This window comes from Alexandromys fortis, unplaced genomic scaffold (genome assembly GCF_014885135.2).
Source record: "Alexandromys fortis isolate MF-2015 unplaced genomic scaffold, M_Fortis_MF-2015_v1.1 scaffold_39, whole genome shotgun sequence".
NCBI lineage: Eukaryota > Metazoa > Chordata > Mammalia > Rodentia > Cricetidae > Alexandromys > Alexandromys fortis.
Genome location: NW_026067918.1, coordinates 8,987,193 through 9,014,605, shown reverse-complemented (window position 1 = coordinate 9,014,605; position 27,413 = coordinate 8,987,193). Strand labels below are relative to the sequence as shown.

Genomic DNA, 27,413 nt, shown 5'->3' with positions numbered 1-27,413 from the left:
GTTTCTTGCTGACTGCTTAGAACTTACACAGTAACTGTGGTCCTTCCTCCCCTGTGTTTGGTTGTTGTTTATTTTGTTTCAGCAGAGGTGGAGTTTACTGAGAGACTCTGTTGATAGTAATGGATGCTTCTCGTAAATACTCAACTCCCAGAGGCCCAGCAGAGTGTAACTCGGTGACAAGGTTTGCCTAGCATGCCTGCCTTAGGCCCCCATACCAAACACAACACACGCACACGCGCACACACACCCTCTTCCCTTGTAGTACTTGATCTCCAGTCTTGGGGGGTTGGTATTTGTGATTGTCAGTTGACTGTCAGATGACTCCCGATCCTTGATTATCACACAGGGTTGGCCCAAGATGTTATCCTGTGTAATCAGCCTGAGGAGAAAGAGGCTCCTAGAGAGCTCCACACCTGTGTGTGGAGCCCAGAGTCAGAGCTGAGCTCACCTCCTGACTGGAGCAGGGCCTCTCAGGCTGAGGACGCAAGACAGTGAAGCCCTTGCCCTGAGGTCACCTTCCCACCTGCAGAGAAGGCTGGTTCAGGCTGTGGAGGGCAGCTTTGGTGTAAAAATGATGAGTCAGGAATCAAGTACCTTTTGTATTTTCATGGAACTTTGTAAACCTATACCTACTTGTGTATAGCAACTACTTTTAGGAAAATTTCTCTCATAACCTCTCCTATTTCTCAAATTTAATTTTTCAGTTATTTTAACATTCTTTACCTATTCTTCACTTGGTGTCTTTTATGCCCACTGTGGCTGAGGTCTCCCGGCTCTGCACACGCTCCACTGAGCTTTCTCCTTCTCATCCATGTGTAGCCTCAGAGTGAGTGGGCCACATGGTGACAGGCTGCTGCTTCCTGAAGACTGGGAGCTCTGAGGCCTTGGGAAAGGGTGTGAAGGGTCAGAGAACCCTGCGTGTGGCCCCTAGCCCCACCCCCACTGCCCCAGTCAGTCCCCAGTCTCTCCAGTATTTCTCAGAACATGACTGGCATGTGCATTGCAGCTACCTGACCTACATCAAGCTGTCAACAGCCATCAGGCGGAACGAGAACATGGCTAAAGGGCTGCACAAGGCTCTGCTGCAGCAGCAGCCAGAAGACGACAGCAAGCGCTCTCCCAGGCCTCAGGACCTCATCAGGCTCTATGACATCATTCTGCAGGTAACCCCTGGGGCCTGGAAAGGCAGCCTGCCCTCTGCTATCTTGAACACAAAATGATTTGGGTAGTGAAGGGCTGTTGAGAGCCAGGAGTGACTAGCAGAAGACAAAGAAAGGTCTTGGAGTAATCAGAAGCCTCGTGCTCCATATTTCAGGCACTTTGAGGTGATAAATGCCCCCACAGGCATTCACTAAGTACTTTCCAAAGGTCTGAGGGCATCCAGACTGAATCCATACTGTGTCACCGACTGAGAGTTGGTCAGTTAGTAAGCTTGTTACACATAGGCCAGGCATGGTGAGTCACACCTGAGATCCTGACACTGGGGTGCCCATGCAAACTGTAGTGAGTTCAGTGGGATCTTGACACTGGGGTGCTCATGCAAACTGTAGTGAGTTCAGTGGGATCCTGACACTGGGGGTGCCCATGCAAACTGTAGTGAGTTCAAGGTCAGCGGACCCTGAGTCTTTAGTCCTCTGCAGAGAACCTGAGTTTGGGTCCCAGGACTCAGGTCACACCCTCACTCACAGTCGTCTGTAGCTCCAGCCCCTGGGGATCTGACTTTTCTCTGGTCTCTTCGGGCACCTGCACAGGTGGCATACACAAACACACATACACATAAATAAAACTAAAACATTTTTTTAAAAAAAGATGGTGCTGGACCTTTAATCTCAGCACTTGGGAGGTAGAGGCAGGTGGATGGATCTGTTAGTTTGTGGCTGATGCCAGCTGGGTCTGTCGACATAGTGAGTTCCAGGACTGCCAGGGCTACATAATAGACCTTGTCTCAAGAAAAAGAAGCCGGATGGTGGTGGCGCACACCTTTAATCCCAGCACTTGGGAAGCAGAAGCAGGTAGATCTCTGTGAGTTTGAAGACAGCCTGGTCTACAGAGTGAGTGCCAGGACAGCCAGGGCTGTTACACAGAGAAACCCTGTCTTGAAAGGAAAAAAAAAAAAAAGAAGAAGAAGAAAACATAAAAACAAAAAGAAGAAAAAAGAAAAGTAGAGAAGAGTTGAGAAAGATGCCTGATGCTGACTTCTGCCCTCCATGTGCACGTGCATACATGTAGGTGTATAGGTGTATGCGTGCACACACCAACTGCCTGTCAGATGAGTGGACGGTCTAAAGGTGTTCCGGTCTGTGTGTTCTGAGGAGTCTCTGAAGGCTGGAGAGAGGTGTTGAATGGTGAAGGACAAATGCACTTTTGGTGTGGGGACCGGAGGGGACACCAGGCCCACACTGCCAGGTCGCTTTCCTGATTCCTACTGTTCTAGTGTGGACGCTGTCTCTGCCCTTGTCTGTCCCTAGAAGGTCTTCTGACAGGATCACTCTGAGGCTCCTCTTATGGATTTTCTTGTTGCATCTGTTGTACAGAATCTGGTGGAATTGCTGCAGCTTCCTGGCTTAGAAGAAGATAGAACCTTCCAGAAAGAGATAAGCCTCAAGACCCTGGTGTTCAAAGCTTACAGGTAATGTTCTTCAGGATGAGCAGGGTTCTGCTGCAGCAGTAAGCTTCGCAGCCGTCCTGCCCTGTGGGACACACGGTCATTGGAGGACGCTCGGTGTTGACAGGAAGTTTTTATAGGGAGTCCCCAGCAAAGATGGCAGCAGTCAATTCAGAGTTCTTCATCTGCATTCTGGGAGACTTTGGGCTTCCCTTCTCTTGCTTCTTTCCTCCCAGTGGAAGCACTGGAAGAGCCAAGCATTGGAAAGGGCATTGGCGGACTAGTAGAACAGCCGGTTCAGGGAACCCAAGCTGAGCAGGTTGAAGCTGGGCATCTCAGTTCCTGAGATGAGGCCAGGTGTGACTCACTCAGAAGTGGACACTCAGCAAAGCCAGGGATCTAGGCAGACGGCAGAGGAGCATGTGCACGCCCTCATCTTTCACTGGCTCGCTTGCTCTTGGACTCCCTAGGGCGCCCTGCCTTTGCTCATCAGGGGCAATACTAAGGTTCTGTTGGGCCCCGTAAATCTTGGTTTGGTTTTTGAAAAGAGATGGATAAACAGTTGTGTCTTAGACGTGTAGGCAACGGTGAATGATTGATTAGGGATGGATAAACAGTTGTGTCTTAGACATGTGGGCAACGGTGAATGATTGATTAGGGATGGATAAACAGTTGTGTCTTAGACATGTAGGCAACGGTGAATGAGGGTTCCTGTTAGATCTGATCAGCATTGCTCCCGAAGTGTGCCAGCATCCTGATTGCTGACGTGTGCTGAGGGCTAGGGTGGGGTTTCCCAGACCAGGATCCAGAGTTGAGAATCCTGTTTCCAGATTTCACATTGAGCCTGACAGCAAGGGCAGCCTGGCGGCAAGCAACTGTTGCCTTAGAGCGCTGTGACTCTTTCCCCATCAGGTGTTTTTTCATTGCTCAGTCCTATGTGCTGGTGAAGAAGTGGAGCGAAGCCCTCGTGCTCTATGACAGGGTTCTGAAGTACGCAAATGAAGTCAGTTCTGATGGGGGCGCCTTCAAGAACAGCCTGAAGGTGAGCTGGTGATCTCTCCTTGTTTCCAAGCTTCGGTGAGGGGTACGGGGTCTGTGAGGAGACAGCAGCTGGAGGCTTCTAAGGAAGCCCTTCCTCTCCCATCATCCTGAGTCATCTGTGGTGTGACCTACCCTGCTCTAGGCCTGAAGAGGACGTAGCTGTGACAGATAGCATTTCATCCAGCTGTGGTGGGGCACACCTGTTACCTTACCCTGCAGAGGCTGAAGCTGAGGATTAGGAGTGTGAAGCTACTCGAGGCTTCAGAGCAAGCTCAGAGCCAGCCTTGACTCCACAGAGACAGAGTAGAAAATGCCACTTCTCCGATTAAAAAGAAACAAACCCTTGTATTGTTCTCAGATTGGCTACTCATTGAAGTCATCTGACAAAAGTTTTAAAAGATTGATGTGTCCTCATCAGAGGCTCTGGTTTTGACTGGGGTGGGATCTGGAGTGGACACTGGAGTTTTTGAAGCTCCATGGTGATTCTGATGTCAAGCCGTGACCTTCTTCCTGCATAACACCTGCTAGGGACTGGCTGCCTTTGGGATGCAGTCTCCAGCACTTGCAGCCTGCTGTCCAGCACGCAGGCAGTGGAGGCAGGAGGAGCTTGAGTTCCAGGCCAACCTGGGCTGCATAATGTGTAGACCTTAAAAGGTTAAATAAGCAATAGCTGGCTACGTAGAGGAATCCATGTTCTGTAAGCAGAGCCTGTTTAGAAGCAAAGCGGGTGTTACTGGTGTGGTCACAGGCCAGGCCAGCACAGAGTGGCTGCTGTGTGTGCACAAAACACCATGCCCAGAGAGCCTGGCTTTGCCCTCTGGAGAGCACATGGGTTGTTGCAGCCACAGTCTGGCTCACTGTTTGTGGAGACAACTGAACCTGCATTGTTCAGAGTGCTCAAGTCCCGGACTTCAGTCCTCAGCATGATGAGGGCGATGTCAGAGGCCAGTAATATTTGAGAGAGAGGAGGGATGGGTGAGAACACGGCCACGTCAGCATGGTAGAAGCGGCAGCACACGCCCTTAATCCCAGCACTCGGGAGACAGGTGGATCTGTGTGAGTTTAAGGCCAGCCTGGTCTACAGAGTGAGTTCCGGGACAACCAGGACTACACAGAGAAACCCTGTCTCAAAAAACAAAAGGAAGTGGTGGGGCAGGCTGGCATCATGGCTTCCATCTGTAGTCACAGCACTGGGGAGGCTGAGGCAGGAGAAGCACCATGAGTTTAGCCAACCTTGGAGCCTTAGTGAGACCCTTGTCTCTGAAGGAGGGGGAGGGGGAGGCAACTGCAGAGAGGTGAGCTGGGTGAGGCCTGGGCATACCACCCTTGTTCTTGGGGGGTGGCCCAGCATTTGCCCTTGACATGGAGGGGCTCTCATTTGCCAGCTGGACGTCCAGAGCTCCCCCACGTGCTCCTGAAGATTAAGTTAGCAGTTGTATACACTCTAGGTGTCGGGCCTGGGCTACAGGCTGCATTGAGCTTGACCAGCAGGGTGCGGATGCTCTTTTGGGTGGGCATTGTTTTCAGCTGTGTCGGCCTTTCCCTTGAACTTGGTTCTCCTGCCTCTACCTCCCAGGTGCTGCGATTACAGCATTAGCCACCAGGCTAGTAGAGACTTTTTTTTTTTTTTTTTGGTTTTTTGTTTGTTTGTTTTTGAAACAGGGTCCCAGAACTCGCTCTTGTAGGCCGGGCTGACCTCAAACTCAAAGATCTGCTTCTCCCCAAGTACTGGGATTTTAAAGGCATGTAGCACCACTGCCTGACTGACTTTTTCTTTTTCTTTTTTTTAAGTCTAAAAAGTCTCACAGAGCCCCAGTGGGGTCACCTAGCACAGGCTCATGAGGCTGCTGCTCCGCCTGGCCTGCTGGTGAGTGTGTGTTGTCTGTTACTGCAGGACCTGCCTGATGTGCAAGAGCTCATCACTCAAGTGCGGTCGGAGAAGTGCTCACTGCAGGCTGCAGCCATCCTGGGTGAGCTGCCCCAGACTTCTGTCACTCTTCCTCCACACCCACACCACTGGTTTACCATAGAAAGCATTGTTTGGGTTACTCTCTTAAGACTGCTATTTCCTGGCCTTATTGTCTACCACACAAGGCACTGACTGTGCAGAGGGATTGGAAAAGCCCGGTCGCTGCCCCTCTCTTCAGCATCTTCCAAACCCCACAGCTCCTAGGGATTAACCATAGTAGATCTGGGCTTTGTCACTGTTTATTCCCCTTCTTCAACCAGGAGGGAAGCCTCACTCTCTCTGTCCCTGCTGACGGGCTTTGCTCGGTATTTAGAGCCATGCTGACCACCGTGGTGGAAAGCCTTATGTGGCAAGCATGTGCGGAGTCCCCATCCTTACTGAATCCCTGTGAAATTTTCAGATGCAAATGACTCCCATCAAGCAGAGCCCTCTTCTCAAGTCAAAGACAATAAGGTAAGGCAGCTGTGGCATTTTGGGGAGTAGGAGGACACTCCACCCCGATTCTAGGAACTCCCAATTCTTCCCTTTTCTTGCACAGACGACTCAGATGTCTTGCTAGTTGTCCATGTCCCCAGGGAAGTAGAGAACAGTCTTGCCTCAGTGTCAGTAAATAATGAAAGCTGGGGGCGTGCGGCTGGAGTGAGAGCAGTCAAGAGCGCTTGTTGCTCTTGCAGACCCCCAGGTTTGATTTCATGTAGCCATGTGAAGGTTCATAACCATCCCTAAGTTCAGTTCCAGGGGAGCTAAAGCCCTCTTCTGACTTCTGCAGGCACTAGGCATGCGGGTGGTATGTTCAGGCAAAACATTCATAATACAAGAAAGAAGCAAAAATAATAATAGTAACAATAATAAAAGGTAAGTTAGGAACATGCTGTGTAGGCATCAGGCATGTGTTTGCATGTGCCCATACAAACTGAGACTGAAAGAAAGCACATGTAAGCTGCGTGCCCAGCACAGTAAGCATGCCACTGTGGGCCTTCTGATGAACATTCTGATCTGTCTTCCAGCCTCTGGTTGAACGGTTTGAGACCTTTTGCCTGGACCCTTCCCTTGTCACCAAGCAAGCCAACCTCGTGCACTTCCCACCCGGGTTCCAGCCCATCCCCTGCAAGCCTTTGTTCTTTGACCTGGCCCTCAACCACGTGGCCTTCCCCCCTCTTGAGGACAAGTTGGAGCAGAAGACCAAGAGTGGCCTCACAGGATACATCAAGGGCATCTTTGGATTCAGGAGCTAACCAGGCTCTTCCTCGGGGGCAGGGAGGCCCTGACTTACTCTATATTGTGAGACAGACCCAACGAGTTCCATGGCATTAAATCCAGGTCTACAAATGGCTGGCGGGCAGAGCTCAGCATCTCAGCCCTGAGTCCCTACATCTTGTGTGTTTGTGACTTACTTTCATAACCTGTCATCTGCTGGGCCCAGAGTCGCGGTCTCTGTCCCCTGTGCCTCCTGGGGACTGCTGCTGTCCTGGCCCTTGTAAGCCATGGCTGATCACTTTTGGTCAATGTGTTTGGGGGTTCCGTACCAGACTCTGGGGGTCTTGGGAGTGTTTGTCCTCGGTCCTCAGTCCAATGGATTTGAAACAAACTCCTCCTTTCTGTGAGCATCCAGAATCCCCTGAAGTCTGTCAGTGACTGAAACATGGGCAGTGTACCCCAGGATTACGGTCAGCCTTACCCCTCCTCCGAGAACAAGCAGAGCTCTCTATTTTTAACTATGTTACACGTAAACAATGAAACCAAATCTTCTATTAAAAGACAAAGATGATGGAGACTGTGCCCATTCTTTCCATGTCTTCCCTCATCGGCCGCTGTCAGAGTGCTCATCTGTGAGTGCAGATGCCATCCCACTTCCATCCTCTTCCTCCATACCCCGTCACTGTTTTCTGTGGACATACTTTTCTCTAATTTCTGCTACAGCATCAATAATGGACATCCCAACAAGCGGTGTAAGAAAGAATAAACCTGTCGAGTCCCTTTGGAGAGCAAAGGTTCTTTGTTCTGCCATGGAGAGGGGGGAATCCACCAGGAATGAAATGTTGGCTCCCTGTGGTTCAGACCAGAACACACTGGATGGAGTGAGGGTAGACTGTATCCCAGCATGCATACCTGCATACTGGGTGGAGGAAACATGCCGGGTTCCCGGAGACGCCTTAGGCAATTACTTGGGCATCAGGGAGCCTCAAAGCTGTTTATTACATATAATTTTGTCTGTTCTGGGACTCAGATTATTTTTTTGTTTTGAAGTTTAACTATCTGCTTGTGATTTAAGAATTTCCTTTGCCCCCCCCCTTGCCTCCCTCCCTTCCCTCGCTCTAAAGATAGAGCAAGATGGCTGACAAGAGCTGACAGCTGGCTTTAGTGCGATGGGCGAGGGGGTGCCAGGTCATATCGTTTTCTTTGGGGATTGGTGATGGAGCCCAGGTCCTGCACACACTGGGTCTACCCTACTTCTTGGTACTACAGCAGCACAGGCCGTGGCCATGGCTCTGTGTTGGAGGGAGGGGCCCACTCAGCCCTGAAATAACCATACAGAAACTGTATTAATTAAATCACTGCTTGGCCCATTAGCTCTAGCTTCTTATTGGCTAACTCTTAGATCTTAATTTAACCCATCTCCATTAACCTGTGCATCACCAAGTTTCAGTGCGTTTGTCTCCAGCAGCAGCTCCATGGCTTCTCTCTGACTCCGCCTCCTTTCTCCCAGCATTCAGTTTAGTTCCCCCCCCCCATCTAGCCCTGTTCCCCTACAGCTCTGCTATAGGCCTAGAGCAGTTCCTTTATTAACCAGTGATATTCACAGAATACAGAGGGGATCCCACATCAGCTCTGCATTTCCCTGCACGCATCCTCTGCCCCTTTGACTTATTCTCTGCTCCAAGGCCCTGCTGTGCAGGAAGCCTTCAGTCCATCTTGTGCCAGTGTCTACGCACCATGAGGGACAGAGTTGAAGAGTCTTTTCTGCTGTGACTCGGTTTTCCTCATCTTCCTAGGAAGAGAGAGGGTTCTCTGTCTCGTTCTCACCCCGCAGCCCCTCTCGTTCCCCAGTGGTAGAGATAGAGGCGCGCGCGCACACACACTGTTCTGGGGGTGCTCTTCAGGATGCTTCAGTGGTTTTTCCTTCCTCCCAGTGTCTCTGCCTTCAGCTCCCTGAAAAACACTGGCCATTGCCAACCTCATGCTGACCATGACATGATGATGTAGAACATTGCTTTTGGGACACAGTGTATTTACGTAAGAAAACGGGCTTGGCGGGGGTCAGAACTGAGGTCTCTAGCTCATAAATTTTTCATATTGGCGGGACTCATGGACATTCATGCAGATTGAGTCACAGTCCTTAGGCCCAGGAAGTGGGCCCTGTTCTATTGTGGCTCACTTCCCTTCCTAAAAGGACTCCTGTCCCTGTCTGTCTTTTATCTTCCTGATTGACAGGGGACTCCAGGGATAAGCTAGTCCTGCGGTGTTTGTTTTGTGTGTGTGTGTGTGTGTGTGTGTTTTTTTTTGTTTTGTTTTTGGTGTGTATGTGTTCCAAGACAGGGTTTCCCTATAGCTTTGGAGCCTGTCAAGAGTAAATTTTTGGAACCCCTGCTTGCAGTAAGACACTGCCAGGCTTGACTCCAGTGTCCTTGCCCTGCTAGCGACTGAGCCTCATACCCAGGCAGTGAGGTGACAGCCCGTGATGACCAAGCAGTCCTTTTCTCACAGTGGCCCTGGACTGCAGGAAGTGCTTCTTCCTAAAAGCTGGGGTGCTGGCTTCACCCTGTCCAGGAGAGAAGGGCCCTGCTCACTGTCATCCGCCATGACGGCACACCATTAATTACACAGAGCAGCCAGTCGCTCGCGGGATTCTACGCAGCCCCTTGCTCTCTATGGCCCCGAGAGCTCAGCACCTTCTTTTTTTTTTTTTTTTTTTTTTTTTCAGCACCTTCTGAAGGCAGAGAAAATACCCAAAGATAGCAAAGCTATGTGCTGCTTCTGACTTACTTATTTTTATTTTGAAGACAGTTGTTGCTACGAAGGAGACGGAAAGCAGATTGAGCTGCAGAATTTATGGGGTGCCCCAAAGCACGAGAGGATAAACTGAGAGCTGCCTGTACCCTGACGGCGCCGATTGGAACAATCCAACCTGCTGCTCTTTTAGCCTTAGACACACTTGCCTGGTGGCTGCCAGAGGTCTGCAGAGCCTGGAAACATCTGTGGTCAGGGGCACTCGTGGGTAGGCGGGAAGCCCAGCTGTCCCCATGTGCGTGTGAGGCCTCAAATGTCTACAGGGTTATTGTTAACGTGTAGTTTCCAAAACTAATCTCAAATGACACATTTAAATTGATTTCCTCTTATCAGGAGGGGTGCACACATTCCGTGGTGTGGGTGTGGAGGTCAGAGGCAACTTTCAAGGGTCCTCTCCTTCCACCGTGGGTTACTGCCCTGGGCGCTGTGGTTGGGTGAAGCCTGGCAGCCCTGGGTGGTTTTTCTGTTTCTAGTTACTTGGTGTAGAAGGCCCTGAGCGAAGAGCCACAGCGCCCTCCACACAGTCCTGGTGCTGTCTCGGTCAGGGGGGCTGTGCCACCTTCTGCTCCTCCCCAGGCAGCCCTTCCTCTGGCATTCCACTTTATCAGACACCCCGCCAAAAGAACCTCCCGCAGACAGCCCTGCAGATTCCTGTGGCCCAACCTTGTGCATCTGATGAAAGACGGATGGAAGGAGGCTTCTCCCAACTCCCCCACCCGGCTGTCCTCTCTAGGCCCAGTTGGAGGACTTGGTGGGCGGCTCCTCTGTTCCTCACTGGGGCAAGGAGCATAACAGAAGGAAGTCATTCAGGTTATTCAAAGGTCAGAGGGCAGATCCTGTGCAAACTAAGGACCATTTCCTACTTCCAGGAAAAAGAGGATCGCCTCCATCTTCTTCCAGGGTATGAGGTCCTCTGAAGGAGCCCCTGAGCTGGAAGAGGCTTGAGCCCTGGCGTCTTTGCCAAGTACCCCGTCAGGGCCTGGCTGCACTTGTACTTAGCTGTGCTGTGTGGTTCCCGGTCTGCTCAGCCCTCCTCAGACCCCATAGGCCCCGTAGCTGGTGTTGCAGACTGGGGGCATGAGCACACCGCCACCAAAGTCACAGGGAGAGGGCTGGAACACTCTGGGAATCATCTGATCTCCAACCTCTGGATCCACAGAGGAGGATGCAGGGCAAGGGACAGAGAGGACCAGAAGCCATGACCTACAGGGGTGGAAGTGGACACCTGCTCGTAGTCAGACCTACGCTTCTGAGTCTTCTTGTTCTTGTTTCTTTCTCGGTTTTAGAGAGGGTCTTGGCATGAAGCCCAGGCTGTCCTAGAACTCACTACGTAGACCAGCTTGGCCTCAAAGTCGGTATCAATCCTCCTGCCTCTGCCTCAATGGTACAGGATGTATTCCTGGCTTGTGCTATAGAATTTTTGTTTTGTGGTGGTCATGGAGGCCTGACTGGCTTTGAAGTTGTTACATAGCTGAACTTTGAACCTTGAACCCCTGACCTTGTACTGGGGTAACAAGCCTTGTCAATACACCCACCTGTATCCCAGAGAATTCCAATGGGAGCCACAGATGCAAGCCTCACCTGTAGTAGTGAGTTCACTAAAGCCACGTTGTAAATGTTAACTTGACTCGTGAAATAACTAGGCCAGCTTGAAGATAAACAATTATATTTTTACTTTTTATAAGGGGAAACTCACGCCATGAGAATGGGAAGTCCAAGTTCCGCTGTGTCCCGCGGGAATCACCCAGTAAGTGCGAGCACCTGGTCCGTCCCAGTTCTTCTTCCCTGGGCTCCAGGTAGCCACGCCTTAATTAGGTTCCACTTCTTAGGGGTGATTGATTAACAAAGCTTCCCCACCCCCCACCCCCGTCACCATGTATTTATTTATTTTAAATTTTATTTTATTTTAGGTTTTTCGAGACAGGGTTTCTCTGTAGCTTTTTGGTGCCTGTCCTGGAACTAGCTCTTGTAGACCAGGCTGGCCTCGAACTCACAGAGATCTGCCTGCCTCTGCCTCCCGAGTGCTGGGATTAAAGGCCTGCGCCACCAACACCTGGCTTTATTTTTTCAATTTTTATGTGAATGCTTTATTGCATGCTTTCATATGCACAACATCCATGCAATGCTCAGGGCAGAAGAGGGCATCAGATCCCTTGGAACTGGAGTCACAGACAGTTGTGAGCCACCACATGTGTGCTGGGGATTGAGCCTGGGTCCCCTGGAAGAGTAGCCAGTGAGTGCTCTTAACTGCTGAACCACCTCTCCAGCCCCTAGTTATTTATTTTTAAGACAGGGATTCACGCAGCTCCAGCTGGTGACCTTGAACTGCTGTCTCCCTGCCTCGGTCACTCCAGTGCTTGCACCTCAAGTGTTACCGCGCAGGCTTTATGCAGTGCGGCGTATTGAACCCTAGGCCTCACGAGTGCCAGGCGGGCACTCTGCCAACTGAACTTCATCCCCAGCAGTAAAAGACAAATAAAAAAAAGAGCAGGGAGACAGGCGGCTGTGGCACACGCCTTTAATCCCAACACTTACTAGGGTGAAGCAGAGGCAGGTGAATCTTTGTGATTTCAAGGCCAGCCTCCTATACAAGGGCTAGTTCCAGGACAGGCTCCAAAACCACTGAAAAACCAATCTGCTCAAAACCTCATTGCAACACGTCATTAATAATAACGTGAAGTAAACAGACTTGCCAGGAGGTGGTGGCACACGCCTTTAATCCCAGCATTTACTAGGGTGGCAGAGGGAAGCAGATCTCTAGTGACTTCCAGGACAGCTAGAGCTGTTACACAGAGAAGCCGAGAAAGAGGGGAAGGGAGAGGGAGAGATTTTGTACATGGCTCAGGTTAGGCGTGTTCAAATGTCCAGCGACTACAAGTCTGTGGCTACCGTGTGCAACACTGCAGGTCTCATGGAGACAGGAACACAATCACAGCTCTTTCCATGTCCCTGTTCTTTCTCCTGGGACCCATGCTGCCGCTGTCTGGGTAGGAACCCCCTGCCGAGACAGTTCTGGGCAGCCCTGCTTGCACTGGCCAGCCCTCAGCTGGGAGCCATCTAATTGGATCCTACAGTCATACCAGGGAGTCAGCTCTTGTTTTTTCTTGCAATGAGTCAATTAGCCCCTGAGCCTTGGGCACACACCGGCCCCACAGTGCTCATCTGTTGCCTGGAGGGCTTCCGCAGAGGAGTGGAGCTCTGGGGCACAGACCAGCTGGCCTGGGTACTGTCTACCACCCCACCCCACCTCCCACAGCCACTGCCTCCTGGGCCCGGTACGGACCTCTGGGCCATGCAGTTACTTAAATGGTCCCTTGTGAGACAAGCTGATTGCAGGTGGGGACGGTAGTGTTTAGCAGGAAACTATCACCGGATTAAAGTAGGGGAGGGCTGGGACAGAGGCTGGGTGGCTCATATCCCCGGTGCCATCTCCCTAATCATGCTGTATTGTGCCTAGAGCAGAGGATGTTGTGGGCCACCTTGTTTCCTATGGCTGTTTGCTCTGGCAGGGCCTCCTGTGGCCTTCTCCATACACAAACACAACACACGGGCACACACACACCCATTGCTGCTATCAACCTCTTCAGGAACAAAAACTGAATCTTCCTCTCTAGTTCGGTGGCCAAATTCAGTAGCTTCTCAGTGAGATGTAGCCGCGAGATGACTGGGCCTCTTCCGTCGCCCTGAGGCCCTGCTAGAAATTGCCCTTGATGTGAGGAAAAGCCACGGAATCAGTGCGATAACCCCACACTCAGCCTGACTTGGCAGAAACCACAAGGGTCACTCAGTGGCTTTTCTACCAGGAAACCGGACAGAGGAACAACCAGGGTACCATGAACTTTTTGGTGACCTCTGCGAGGCTTAGCTGTAGGGCTGACCAATTCGGGTAGTGACAGGGAAGGTGTACAATGGGTAGCCTGGCCTCTCTGAGGCTAGCATTAGAATCTTCCGTGGGTCCTAACCATGCATGGAGCTGTGGGACCCATGGGGAACCAGCTGGGTAGCACCTACATTTTTAAAACATCAGGTGTGAGCAGTGATGGTGGCTCACATCTGTAATCACAGCACCGAGACTGAGGCAGGAAGGTGGATTGCCAGCTTGGGCTACACAGCAAGAGCCTGTCTCAAATTTAAAAGAAAAAAAAAAGTTGCCTGGTGGGACTATCTCCCAGCCTCCCCGTGGGAGACAGAGCAAGGCCCCGGTGGCCCCACCTCTCCCTCTCCCGAGCTATGGGTGGGGGCCTGGCTGATAGTGGACCTCTGCGCAAGGGGCCTCGGTGTTGGCTAAGCCCAGTTCTAGGACCCGCTGAGCCATCGCCTTCCTATGTGCTTAGGTCGGTCTGTTTAGCCTTGCTCCGGCCACTTCCCCACCTGGGTGTGACCGCTGCTCTTTAGCTGGGCGTGTGGGTCTAACAAGTCCAAACCTCCGTGGGAGTCGCGCTGGCGCCCCGCCCCTGGGCTGTGCCCTCTCCTCCCAGACTGGTTGTGCAGGAGCTGGCCGCGCACGTCGGGGCGGGCGAGCGGGCGGGCGCTGGGGCATGCGCGGGCCGGGCCTGACCGAGACACCACACCTGCAGGGAGGGGCCTCCCAGAAACTGCCATCCCCCGACCGCCGCCCCACCTCTCCAGAGCCCGGCTAGTAGCCAGCAAGGACGCGCGTCGCCTTCCCGCCCTCCTGCCAGGAGAGCCCAGCCTGAGCCAGTACCTGCTTCACCACCATGTTCAAGGGGCTGAGCAAAGGCTCCCAGGGGAAGGGGTCCCCCAAAGGCTCCCCAGCCAAGGGGTCCCCTAAGGGCTCCCCCAACAAGCACAATCGGTGAGCGGGGCCCCTGGGTAGCGGTGCTGGGATCAGGGTGGTGCAGGGCCCCGGTATCCCAGCTATCTGGGAGCCCAGTTCTGGCATTTGCTGTCCTGAGGCCAAGGGCTCCTGCTTCCGGCCTAGGCTGAGCAAGGGATGGATAGCCTGCTGCCGCCCACATTCTCCTGCTGATTGGGAGTGCGAGGGGGGCATAGGTGGAGGGTGGCCTTGCAGAGGTGCTGGACAAGGTGACTGGGAACTTCAGAGTCTGGCTCCCTGTTTGCCACTCTGATTGTCCACTGGATTGGATCAGTCCTGGAGCGTGGGCCCAGGGTGGGCAGGACCAAGAAGCTGAAGAGAAGGGTTTTTGAGCTGGGTTACATCCCGCACCTAACACACTTTCCCCCAGGTTCCAGCCCTGGGTCTTGGCTGTGAAGAGTCAGGAGGCGTTTTTCATGGGGGTGAGAGGAGGTGGCACCACGCTCCCATCACCAGCTCTCTGCAAAGAGACTTGGCCATGTTCTTCCGCTCACTGGCCCCAAGCCCTCTGTCGGAGGAGGTGGCAGCCTGCCTGGAGTCAGGTGTTGGGGTGCAGAGGTGTGAAGATAAGATGAAAGGCTGAAGTCTGGGTACCCATTACCTCGATAGGATCAGGGTGCCAACCCAGAGGCTGGGCATCTGGGCGGACAGGAAAGACAGCGGTAAAGACTCACTAGACTGACCTGTCCCCACAAGGCACCAAGCCCAGCCCAGGGTGGAGTGCACGTTCCCGGTGGAAGTATTCTCTGGGGAGACCCAACCTGAGGCTGGGTGCTCCCTGGAGTCCCGGAAGCCTCTTGGCCTTGCCTTCCGGACCTCTGTAGCTCTTTTCACACGCCCCCCCTGAGGGCTCCTTGTTCCCCTCAGAGGTGCCTATTCAATTAGCTCTTCTTTATTGAGGACCTTGGTGTGCCAGGACTGCCCTAGGCTCTGGGGCTGCCCTGCAAGAGAAAGAGTGGTGTCCCTACCTTCAAGGTGCTCGTAGCAGTACAGGTTAGCCGAGTGGTGGAGGTAGTAGCAGTGCGTGCCTTCAATCCCAGCGCTCAGGAGGCAGAGACAAGAGGATCTGTGAGTTGGAGGCTAGCCTGATCTACAGAGTGAATTCCAGGATAGCTCGGGCTACACAGTAAGATCCTGTCTCAACCTGGGTTTGAGTCCCAGCTCCCACATTCATTAACAGCTGTAACTTCAGGTCCAGAGCATCCTTGTCTGGTCTCCACTGGCCCCAGGCCTGCTCACGGTACACAGATGTAGGCAAAACATCCATACACATAAAAATAAAACAATACGCCCTGGGTGCTAACCGTGAGGGTCTGAACTGGGTGTTTCTCACGGCTTAATTCTTCAAATGCCAATGAGAACTCTGTGTTCAGGGCCGGGCATGGTGAGTCCCAGGCCAGCCTGGGCTACAGAATAAGACTTGTTTGTTTGGGGTTCTTGTTGTTGTTTGTGTTTTTAACGATACTAATAATGATGATAATAATAACAGAAATAACAGTAATAAGTAAAGCCAGATGTGGAAGCATATCTCTGTGAATTCAGCCCCTCAGGAGGCAGAGGCAGGATGACCAAGCCTCTCATGGTTATGTACCGTGTACTAGCAAGGAGCAGCAAACTGAGGCCTTCTTGGCCACAGACTTCTCAGGTGGCTGTGTCTTCACGGGCACTGCCCTATGAGGGTCCAGGTGCAGCTCAGCTAACACTTCTGGGTTCCTTGGACTGGTGGCTCCTGCAAGGTGCCATGCACAAGAGGCCCTAGCAGATGGCTTTTCAAGTCTGCCTGCTCCTCTCCCTCAGAGGCAAGCTCACAGGAGGCGCTCTGCAGAGCTAGGTGGAGGACACTGAAGGAGGCCTAGGGAGGAAGCTGGGGCAGTAGGGGGAGGGGGGCTGTGAGGGTCGAACAACAGGCTCCCTGATGCTGTGCTAAAGGGCAAAGCAGGCCAGAGGCCCGGCTCTTCAGTCCCTGGAGGATATCGGGGAACCCCAGCCATCTCTCTGTCCCAACACTGGCTCCTCCAGGGAGTCACTAAAGTCTCCATACTGCTGAAGTCCCTTGGGCAAGAAGAATGGTGGGGGCAGACGAGGCTGGAATGGCAGGAAGTTGGGGTGGGGACATGCCACTACTTCCCTGTCTTCGCTCAGCTCAGCTGTGCCTCCTGAAGCCAACTGGGCTGTCTTAGGTAATTGACTTTCTCCCTGGGCCACCTCCCCACACACCCCAGGAGGCAGGTAGGTGGTTGGACAGGGTTTGGAGTGACTGAGGTATATATACATGCTTTGTAGCAGCACATGGCCCTGGACTGTCGCTTTCCAAACCCTCTGCAGTGGACAGGGGGACAGTACCCTCATCCCTGTCTAGGGCTGAGCACCTCAGAGCTCAGATGATGGACTCTTCCCTGTGGGAGGACAGGGGAGGTGCCACATGGCAGGCGCAGAGGGCCTTCCTGTAATGCTATCCTCTATCCCTGGTCGCCCTCCAGGGCTGCGACCCAGGAGCTGGCTCTGCTCATCTCCCGCATGCAAGCCAACGCTGACCAGGTGGAGAGGGACATTTTGGAGACTCAGAAGAGATTGCAACAAGTAAGGACCCTGCACCAGGGACTGGGGGGGGGGGCAGAGGCCCAGAGTCAATGTCTGGAGGTCCCCAGAAGGCCTTCTGGGAAGAGGGACAGACAACCTGCCTAGCCCTCAACCGTCCGCAGCCCACCCCAGTCACAGGGAAGACTCGACTTTCTTTCTCTGTCACACTTGCTACTTCGGGAATAAAATAGAGGGACCCTTTGCTATCTGACCTAGGTATCCTTGCCACCTGCCACACGGATGTCCTAGCCTCCTGCTTGGTGGTCCCCCAGGGTCCCAGGGCCGAAGTGGGGGCGGGGTTCAGTCCAGCAGGAGCAGGTCAACAAAAAACATGGATGTGAGGCTTTGGGCCCTGCACGTGGCTCTGTGTCTCACGCCAGGACCGGCAGAACGGCGAGCAGAACCAGGCTTTGGAGCACCAGCAGGAGACTGGCCGCAACCTGAAGGAGGCCGAGGTGCTACTCAAAGATCTTTTCCTGGATGTAGACAAGGCTCGGCGGCTCAAGCACCCTCAGGCTGAGGAGATCGAGAAGGAGTAAGTAAGCTGGGCCTCACCCTGGAAGCGTGGGGGTCCCTGGAGAACCCAGCCCAGCTCTGACCCCGTGGCTACTACCCCTTGGCAGCATCAAGCAGCTGCACGAACGGGTGACCCAGGAGTGTGCAGAGTACCGCGCCCTGTATGAGAAGATGGTGTTGCCGCCGGATGTGGGACCCAGGGTCGACTGGGTGCGCGTGTTGGAGCAGAAACAGGTTGGGCGCCCTTGTATCAACGTATTCTCCAGGATCTCAAACCCACACCCGATGCCGTCAGAGAGCAAGACAGAATGTGTTTCCTGGGGCTTTGAATTTGAACCTGGAGCTAGCTCAGGAATCTAGAAGGGGAGCCAGCAGGGCAGGCGGCATAGCCAGGGAAGGCTTCCTGCAGAAGCCACTGAGAGGTGGGAGGACTTGGCTGGGTCACAGTGAAGAGCGAGGACCTCCCAGGAAGGCACAAGGCTCTTGCCCGGAGGACTGGGGTAGGATGGGCAGTGTGCACACCAAGGCACACGACGCTGAGAGGTTTCATTTGATGCATTGTGATGACAGCCAGGGACTGTGGGGAAGGGCAGGTCCTTGGTCCGGCTGGCCACATCCAGGCAGCTCTTGCTGAGGTTTCGGGATACAGATAACACTGGTGGGACTAAGGACTGGGCTCTTCTGCAGAAACTGGTCTGTGAGGGCCAGTACGGGCCCGGGATGACAGAGCTGGAACAACAGGTGGCCGAGCACAACATCCTACAGAGGGAGATCGAGGCTTACGGGCAGCAGCTGCGGACGCTGGTGGGACCCGTGAGTGCATCCCTGTCCGGCCTGGTATCACAGCCAGGCGGATCTGCTGGCCTTCAAGGAAGAGATGTTGGTGGAAGCGGTTCAGATGGGGGGCATCACCCTACACCCTGCTTCTCACTGGCCCTGTTTCTCTCTTTGGCTGAGGCAGGATGCAACCAACATCAGGAACCAATACCGTGACCTGCTGGTGAGCTGGGAGATGGGCTGGGCCTGGGTGCTGCGGTTGGGGGGACCTCCTTACCTGGACCCTGCCTGGGGTCACTGGTACCACCTCTGTCACCTTCTCTCCTGAGCGCAGAAGGTGGCCTCATGGCGCCGGCAGAGTCTGGGCAGCTTGTACACGCATCTGCAGGGCTGCACTCGGCAGCTGAGCGCCCTGGCGGAGCAGCAAGGCCGTATCCTGCAGCAGGATTGGAGTGACCTCATGCCTGACCCCACGGGTGTGAGGCGAGAGTATGAGGTCCGTGGGGACAGGCGCAGGCAGTGGGGGTGTCTAGGGCTATCTTATTGCTGATGGCTGTCTCCACTTCATTCGTCTCTAGCACTTCAAGGAGCACGAGCTGCTGGCCCAGGAGAGGAATATAAACCAGCTGGAGGATGACGCAGAACGCATGCTGGAGCTTGGCCACCCGGCCGTTGGACCCATTCAGGTGTGGAGGTCCCGCCCGTGAGCCCCCAATCGGGATGGCGGGCTGGTGGGTGTGGTGACACCCCAGTACACACCCTGCTGTGCTCCAGGTCCACCAGGAGGCGCTCAAGATGGAGTGGCAGAATTTCCTGAACCTCTGCATCTGCCAGGAGAGCCAGCTGCAGCACGTGGAGGACTACCGCAGGGTGAGCCTGTGGCTGGGGACCAGGGTGGTGGCAGCCAGCCAGGGAGGGGGCTTAGGGCAGCACAGAATACAGGGCCCACTGCAAAGACAGAACCGTGGCGTTGAGCCTGCAACCCCGTAGGGGAATGATGTCGAGACTACATCCTTCACCCCTCGTGAGTTTATTTTCTAATTCTTAACTGTTTTGGAGACAGTATCTTATGAAACCCAGGCTGACTTCAGATTCACTCTATGGCTGAGGATGACCATGGACTTCTGGTTCTCTAAGTGCAGGCATGCGCCGTCACACCTAGTTATGGTGCTAGGGATTGAACCCAGGGCCTCTCTACACACCCTAAGCTGAGCTATATCGCCCGCTCACTGGCGCCTGTCCTGTAGACCAGGCTGGCCTCAAACTCACAGAGATCCGCCTGCCTCTGCCTCCCGAGTACACCACCACCACCTGGCTCATTTTTCTTTTTTTCTATATATTTATTTATTCTTATTTCATTTGCATTGGTGTTTTGCCTGCATGTATATCTGTATAAGGGTGTTGGATATGCTGGAACTGGATTTCAGACAGTTGTGAGCTGCCATGTGGTTGCTGGGAATTGAACCCAGGTCCTTTGGATGAGCAGTCAGTGCTCTCAACCGCTAAGCCATCTCACCAGTCCCCCCTCTTTTTTAATTTTAAACTATTTGTCATATGTATGTCTGAGTCTGAATATGTGCAGATGAGTGCAGGTGCTTGGGGCGGTCAGAGGCAGGAGGATTTCTATCAGTTCCAGGACAGCCTGGTCTACCTAGCAAGTTAAGGCTAACCAAGACTACATAGTAAGACCCTGTCCCAAAAATTTATTAGTAGCTGGGCGGTGGTGGCGCACACCTTTAATCTCAGCACTTGGGAGGCAGAGGCAGGCCGACCTCTGTGAGTCTGAAACCAGCCTGGTCTATAAGAGCGAGTTCCAGGACAGCCAAGGCTACACAAAGAAACCCTGTTTAAAAAAAAATTAGTAATAATAAAATAGCATGCAGGGTCTAGTGCGATGACGGTGAGAGGAAGGGCACTCAGGGAGCAGAAAGCAGGCGTGACAAGCCTGAGGCTAGCCTGGGCTACTTACTGAGGCTAGCCTGGGCTACTTACGGAGACTCTATCTCAAGAAAAAAGGAGAGGAAGACGAGGAAGATAAGTAGCTAGGGGTGCAGCTCAGTAGTAGAAGACAGCGTGCACCAGAGCCCTGAGTACAAAGAAACAGCGGGTTGTCTTATAACACACTAAAAGCTATTTTCAATGAACCAAAAACGCCCCATTTGTGGACACTCCCTTTTAAAAAGGTCCCAGTGCCTGGGTAGCTGTAGCTGGTCTTCATTTAGCTGGTTGAGATTTAACCTGTTTTTGTTTTAAGCTGGTTTGAGCATAGCTGGTCCGGGTTTAGCCTGACTCGAGTGAGTTCAGCCTGGTCAGGGCTCCAGCTACTTTGCAGGGTCCCTGAGTAGCAGGTTTTCCCCGGCTCTGCCCTTGACTCTCTGGGTGACCTTAGTTCCAGGAAGAGGCGGACTCTGTCAACCAGACCCTGGCAAAGCTCAACTCCAACCTGGACACCAAGTATGGCCTCGTGGCTGGGGACTCCTTTGGCTCTGCCACAGAGCTCCTGCTACAGCTGGAGGTGAGATGTCCCCATGCGGCCCCGCTGGGCCATCTGCATCTTGCTCCTGGGCGTGGAGCTGACTCCAGAAAAGAGGTCCCTAGTTCAGCTCCAAGGCCCCCAAGAGAAGGGCTGCGCCAGCAGAAGCCTTGACCTTCCTACATTTCAGTATGCCTCCTGCAATGTGACCAGAGAAGCTGGGGGAGCTCTGAGGACCCCGTAGCTTCTCCTCTGGAGGCCTGTGTGGTACTAGCTAGTGCCTTGATCCTCATCCATCCACAGCCAGTCTGATTGAGACTTCTCCCCTGATGGAGGCCACACCCCTCTTGGGAGATAGAAAGCTGGCAGGTGGCTTCCGCTGCAGCCTGACCTGAGCTCCTGCTCTCTGGGTCCCCCACAGGCAGAGGAGAAACAGCTGGCTGTGACCGAGAGGGCCGTCGGGGAGCTGCAGCAGCAGAGTCGGAAGGTGGCCCCACTGCCACAGCGCAGGACCCCACCCCAGCAGGCCCTGCGCGTGGACAGCATCTGTGACTGGGACTCAGGAGAGGTGTGAGCGCTACCTACCCTCCTTATCCACTCCACCCTGCCCCTCCCTCTTCTCGCTCCTTCCTTGACCCAGCCCCACCCCTCTCCAGTCTGTCCCACCTCTGATCTGTCCTCATCCTTACCCCAGCCCCTCCCACCCCTCCTCCGACTCCCTTCCGAGCCGCTGACCCCACCCATGCCTGTCCCCAGCACCTACCCATCTTGACCCTAGCCATCTCTCCAGCTCCTGTCTATCCTTGGTCCCACACGAGCCCCTCTCCTCTCCCTCAGGTGCAGCTGCTTCGGGGAGAGCAGTACACACTCAAAGACAATGCTGACCCCTACACATGGGTGGTTCAGGGTCCCGGAGGAGAGACCAAGAGCGCCCCCGCAGCCTGCCTCTGGATCCCAGCACCAGACCCTGATGCTGTAGCCAGGGCCTCCAGGTGGCTCACCCCAAGATGCCCACAGGCACCAAGGCCCATGTTTCCCCTGAGGCGGTGGGAGCTAGGGCTGGACAGGTAGAGAGACACACTTCTCTCATCTCCTCATTCCAGGCTGGCCACGGAGCTGCAGACCCTGAAGCAGAGACTGTCTACGGTGAAGAGCCGGCTTAAGAACGCTGTGGTAGAACCCTTACCGCCTGGCCAGCAGGGTACCAGAGGATGGCCAGGGAGGGGCCTGATGGGAGGGCCATGGTGGTAGGCGGTACTCCATCTCTAGGCCCAGTCCGTCCTCCAGATCTTCCATACCCTGCGCACACCCAGGGAGAGCCCATTTTAGGCAGACACGAGGTAGGCCTGAACCCTCACTGGCACTTCTGTCCTCAGCTCCAGCAGGCTCAGCTCCAGCTGACCCACAGGCTCAGAAACTCCTGACACATATGACCCAGCTGGATGGGGACCTGGAAAAGATAGAGAAGCAGGTGCTGACCTGGGCTCGGACGCCGCTGAACCGGTCTACCCCGCTGACAGACCTGGAGGACCGCATTCAAGGCCATGAGGTACGTGAGCAGCACTGAGAGCCTGGGAAAAGAAAGGGTCCCGCTCTGAGGCTCACACTCCTGGGGCCGTAGACTCAGAAAACTGGACTCCCATCCTGGTTCTTCTATGGCTCTGTTACTTTGGACATGTTGCTTTTCTGAGCTTCGGTTTCCTCATGTCCGGGGTGATCCCCAGATCCTTCGGGTATCCTGAGGGTGAAAGTCTGACCATGCCTGGCCAGAGAGAGACCCCCACACCGCCGTTTCTCTGGCGAGGGTTGTGGGTCCCTCAGGGAAGTCAGCAGGGCATGGAAACCCTCCCTGGAGGGCTGGGGAGATGCTGTGTCAGTCAGTGGTGACCACCTTTTTGGACACATGAGCCCAGCGCCCTGGAAGCGCCCTGGGTAGAAGCCCAAGCACTCCAGCTAGCCTTCCAAACCGGTTTCTGTTCAAATACAGCACGCCATTTAGTGTTTGGCTTTTAAAAATGCGAACTGTGTTCATTCACATTGTTGTATAACCTGTTCTGGTCTATCTGCCGCACAGCTTGGATGGAGGGAAGGTAGCAGCTCAGCCCGCAAGGGAGGAGGGCAGAGGCTATGAAGTCAGGTGCTGCACATAGATGCTCTCGTATTGTGGGGGGAGGCTGGGTACTCATTGGAGGGTCTCACAGATGAGACGTTCGTGAAAGGGAGGACGTGGGTACAGGATGTCGGAGGCTGATGAATGACCCTGCCACACCAAAATAGGTCTGTGGCGTTTTTTTTTGTTTGTTTGCTTGGTTTGAGACGGAGTCTTCTGTTGTGGCCCATACTGGCCTCAAGCTCTTGGCCCTCCCACCTCAGCCTCCTGAGGGCTGGGGTTACAGCCGTAAGACACCGCGCCCGGTGGTCCTTTGGTTTTGGTGTCAGTTGCCATATCACTAAAAGCCCAGTTCACACATTTGCCTTACGGGATGGGTGAATTAGTTGTGATATAAGATCGGCGGGCAGCAGCCCCAAGTGGGCTGAGCCAGGGCTCTGCCTGCCCAGCCTGAAGCCGGCAAGCAGTAGAGTGACGGTACCAAGCACAGGCCACGGTGTGGTGTGCCTGGTTCTTGTTGCTGAGCGCCTGATAGACGGGGCCTCATGTCATCGCCCACTTCATCATTCCTCAGATGAAGAGATGGGAGGTGAGAAAGGGTGTCCGGCCCTAGGACTGTCCCCTGGGGGACTAGAATAGCCAGGCCTGGCCTCCAACTTTTACGATGCCTTCGTGCGCATAGGGTCAGGTGACCTAGAGATCTCTGACCTGTGTTCTCTGCCCACTCCACCCCTGATCCAGGGCACAGCCCAGCATCTCCAGAGCCTGGGAACTGAGAAGGAGGCAGCCCAGCAGGCCTGTGAGGCCTTTCTGTCTACTAAGCCTGTGGGCCCGGCTGCCCTGCAGCTGCCTGTGGTCCTCACCAAGGTCAAGAATAAGTATAATGACGTGCAGAGCCTGTGCCGCCTCTACGGGGAGAAGTGAGTGCTCTGGAGGGGGCATCTGGAGGGAGTTGGCGGTTATGACTGAGCTAGTGACCGTCACTTCCTCACCGCAGAGCCAAAGCTGCTCTGGGCCTGGAGCAGCAGATCCAGGAGGCAGACAGGGTCATCCGGGGCTTTGAGGCCACCCTGGCCCAGGAGGGCCCCATCCCTGAAGGCTCCGGGGCACTGCAGGAGAGGGTCGGTGAGCTTCAGGTAGGCTCAGCGGCAGATTCCTGGTGGAAGGGGCAGGTGAGGCACGATCTGGCTATCCCACGGAGCCTGGAGCACGCATGCTTCCTTCTGGCCCTTTATTCCCCCAGCACCAGCGGAAAGAGCTGCTCCAGCAACAGGCCTGTGTGCTGGGGCTGCACCGCCAGCTGAAAGCCGCGGAGCACGCCTGTGGTGCGCTGCAGAACAATTTCCAAGAGTTCTGCCAAGACCTGCCGCACCAGCAGCGCCAGGTGCGCGTCCTCACTGACCGCTACCACGCCGTGGGAGACCAGCTGGATTTGAGGTGAGCGGACTGGAGGGGGGCTCAGGCACTGCTGGCTGCCGCTGCGCTAGTGACAACCTCTCTGAGGCTGTTTCCTCCCTCCACAACGGGGTGATAAACCATACTGACTCGGGGCCCGTACCTGTTCCAGGCAGGCACCGTCCACTGTGTCTCTGAGATACAGAGGACCTACAGGGGCTCTCGCTCAGGCCTTCTGCTCCGTCTCAGGATGGAGACACTATCAGCCTCCTCTGTGTACCCCTCCTCAACCCTTCCCTGGAGGTCAGCTCTCACTCCCATATGGGACCTTGTCCTCTGGCAGGGAGAAGACCCTACAAGACGCCAGGCTCATCTACCAACAGTTCACAAATGTCAGGGACAACCTGAACTCCTGGCTGGAGCAGCTGCCCCGCAACGAGGTGCAGCCCAGCGACGGGCCCAGCCAGATCGCCTACAAGCTGCAAGCACAGAAGGTGAGGGGCCTGGGCTACTCGATGCTCTGAGTCAGAGCCTGGCCTAGAGCCTCTAGCTACCTGTTCTTTCCGGTCACCTCCCCTCAGGGACAGCTGTTTGTATGCAGGAGGCCAAGGTTCCAATGCGAGAGAGGTCTCACAGTTGAGGCCAGGAGGTTTGGGGGCTTGGAACAGCACTTTCCTCTGGTGGGATTCCAGCCGTTGTGTGCCCATCCTGATCCTTGTCAAGACTGTAGGTGAGGAGCCAGGAGTGCAGGGTACAGACCCCCCTCCTGCGGGCAATCCTCCCGCCGTGGAATCTGTCCATCCCAGGGCTGCACCTGATAACCGCTTTCTGAGACCAGACGCCAGTGCCCCCTGGTGGACACTTATGGGAGTGAGGGCAAGTGACCTGGGGAAAAGGTAGAGGAGAAATGACCCACTCAGAGGACTGTGGTCCAGAGAAAGAGGCAGGGACAGACCACCCAGGTCCTTCTCAGCACAGGAAGGAATCTGGACTTGACGTTTCAGCATTGAGAGCCCCGGGAGAAGAGGGTCACCCTCAGATTGTTTGAAAGTGGTCTATTGCTCCAAATGGACAATGGATAAAAGGGGTGTGGATGGAGATAGGGAGGCCTCAGGGGAGCCAGGGCAGAAGTCCGGGGGGATAGAGGGCCCAGTACCATTACCCCCCCCCCAAAAAAAAAGAAGTTTGAATTCTTAGAGCATTGAGACTTTTGTTTTTATTTGTTTGGTTGGTTTTTTTTTTTTTTTTTCAAGACTAGGTTTTTATGTATACCCTGGCTGTCCTGGAACTCACTTTGTAGACCAGGCTGGCCTCAGACTCAGAAATCTGCCTGCCTCTGCTTCACAAGTACTGGGATTAAAGGCCACCACCGCCTGGCGGTTTTGTAGGGTTTCTCTGTGTAGCTTTGGAGCCTGTCCTGGAACTCGATCTATAGACCAGGCTGGCCTTGAACTCACAGAGATCCCCTGCCTCTGTCTCCAGAGTGCTGGGATTAAAGACGTGTGCCACCGTCGCCTGACTGTTTTTCATTTTGTTTTTAAGAGTCTAGATAAATCAAAGAGCATAGCCAGGGTTCAGAATGATGGGTGGGATGCCCAGTGGTTCCCAGAGTCTGGTCTCTGACCGGTACCATTGGCGTCACCTGGAAGCTTATTCAGCATGTTCTTCAGGACTGCAGAGTCCCTCACTGGGCAGCTGGGGCCAGCGATCTTTGGCCTAATGCCACTAAAGTTACAATGGGAGAATCTCTGGGCTGAGACAGAATTCCTAGAGCCATCAGACAAGGTCCCAGAGAACAGTGTCAGAGAAGCCAAGCACCTCTGGGTCCCCTTTGCCTCTGTGTATCTGGCTGCTTGTGACCCTGGAGATGCCGGTTGGTGGAGAGGAGCCTTTCCCGGCCCCTGTGACTCTTGCTTCCTCCCTGGCAGAGGCTGATGCAAGAAGTGCTGGGCCACGAGCAGGACCGGGCCACAGTGTCCCGCCTCACCCAGGACCTGCAGGAAGCTCTCCAGGTGAATGCTTTTACTTTGGCTTCCCCGCCTTATCCCCCCCAGCCTCCATCCCTCTTCCAGACTCCGATCCTCCATGCTCCGTCTCTGGTAGTGACTGTTTTCCCTGTTCAGGACTACGAGCTGCAAGCAGATACCTACCGCTGCTCCTTGGAGCCCGCCCTGGCAGTGTCAGCGCCTAAGAAAGTCCGAGTGATTTCCCTGCAGGAGAGCATCCAGGCTCAGGTGAGGCGGGTCCTGGCAGGGCCTAGCGGCTGGCATTATTAACTCCGCAGTTCCTCAGGCCAGAACTGACTCCCGTCTTCTCCCCCACTTCGCCACCTCCAGGAGAAGAACCTCGCCAAGGCTTACACGGAGGTCATGGCGGCCCAGCAGCAGCAGCTATACCAGCTGGAGTTCGCTAAGAAGATGTTGGAGAAGGTAAAGAGACAGTGCCCACCCTGTCCCCACGGTAGCCCATCTGGCCTGGGGTTGGCCTAGATGTCATCCTTTCTCTCCTGCAGCCTCTAGCCACTGGAGGGTTTGGGCATGAAGATTTCTCTAGACGTTCATACAGGGCTGTCCCTATTCCAGGCGGACCCTGGAGATGGCCTCTAGTCATTGCTTAGCCATAGGCAATCCTCTGATGGGGACCTGGCCTCTAGCCCCAGAGAGCCAAGAAACGCTCCACCATCAGCCGTAGGGCCCAGTCACACTGGTGACAGCCCACCTGGGGTCTCCCTTGCTGGTAGAGCAGAAGCCAGGAGCTCTCTATGGTTCCCATGACTGACCACCTTTTATCTTCCGGAGCCATATTTCAGCTTCTACTGGAGAAGGTTGGGCCTGAGAGTCAGGAGGCTTGGGAGGGTCTTGTGGGCACTATCTGCTGCAAAGGACCTGGACCCTGCCTTCTGCCCTAATACCATCTAACTGAGCTCAAAATCCCATGTCTTAAGCATTCCGTGTCTTCAGCTCCACGACCCGGGATCTACAGAAAGCAGGGAGGGGTCTCTGACCTCAGAGGTGGGGTACAGAAAAATGGGGCTTTAGTCTTTACTCACTTCAGCTCTCTCTCTCTCTCTCTCTCTCTCTCTCTCTCTCTCTCTCTCTCTCT

At 54.3% G+C, this 27,413-nt stretch overlaps 2 protein-coding genes across 2 annotated transcripts in view; both read left to right on the top strand.

Annotated features, from left to right (window-relative positions):
- The window catches only part of Srp68 (signal recognition particle 68), a 31,073-nt gene extending 23,686 nt beyond the window's left edge, over positions 1–7,387 (top strand). Inside the window, exons 11-16 of the mRNA XM_050140207.1 lie at positions 1,007–1,163; positions 2,535–2,629; positions 3,518–3,647; positions 5,541–5,616; positions 6,016–6,068; positions 6,623–7,387. Of these exons, the coding sequence (XP_049996164.1) occupies positions 1,007–1,163; positions 2,535–2,629; positions 3,518–3,647; positions 5,541–5,616; positions 6,016–6,068; positions 6,623–6,850 (739 nt within the window). The 3' untranslated portion in view covers positions 6,851–7,387. The remainder of the gene's footprint in view (positions 1–1,006; positions 1,164–2,534; positions 2,630–3,517; positions 3,648–5,540; positions 5,617–6,015; positions 6,069–6,622) is intronic.
- A 6,810-nt stretch (positions 7,388–14,197) lies between these two features.
- The window catches only part of Evpl (envoplakin), a 16,966-nt gene continuing 3,750 nt past the window's right edge, over positions 14,198–27,413 (top strand). Inside the window, exons 1-21 of the mRNA XM_050140498.1 lie at positions 14,198–14,439; positions 16,941–17,040; positions 17,421–17,575; positions 17,664–17,790; positions 18,244–18,369; positions 18,518–18,556; positions 18,668–18,829; positions 18,912–19,019; positions 19,108–19,203; positions 20,723–20,848; positions 21,228–21,374; positions 21,644–21,798; positions 21,910–22,007; positions 22,183–22,355; positions 23,658–23,836; positions 23,914–24,052; positions 24,160–24,353; positions 24,655–24,805; positions 26,240–26,323; positions 26,435–26,545; positions 26,648–26,740. Of these exons, the coding sequence (XP_049996455.1) occupies positions 14,342–14,439; positions 16,941–17,040; positions 17,421–17,575; positions 17,664–17,790; positions 18,244–18,369; positions 18,518–18,556; positions 18,668–18,829; positions 18,912–19,019; positions 19,108–19,203; positions 20,723–20,848; positions 21,228–21,374; positions 21,644–21,798; positions 21,910–22,007; positions 22,183–22,355; positions 23,658–23,836; positions 23,914–24,052; positions 24,160–24,353; positions 24,655–24,805; positions 26,240–26,323; positions 26,435–26,545; positions 26,648–26,740 (2,661 nt within the window). The 5' untranslated portion in view covers positions 14,198–14,341. The remainder of the gene's footprint in view (positions 14,440–16,940; positions 17,041–17,420; positions 17,576–17,663; positions 17,791–18,243; positions 18,370–18,517; positions 18,557–18,667; positions 18,830–18,911; positions 19,020–19,107; positions 19,204–20,722; positions 20,849–21,227; positions 21,375–21,643; positions 21,799–21,909; positions 22,008–22,182; positions 22,356–23,657; positions 23,837–23,913; positions 24,053–24,159; positions 24,354–24,654; positions 24,806–26,239; positions 26,324–26,434; positions 26,546–26,647; positions 26,741–27,413) is intronic.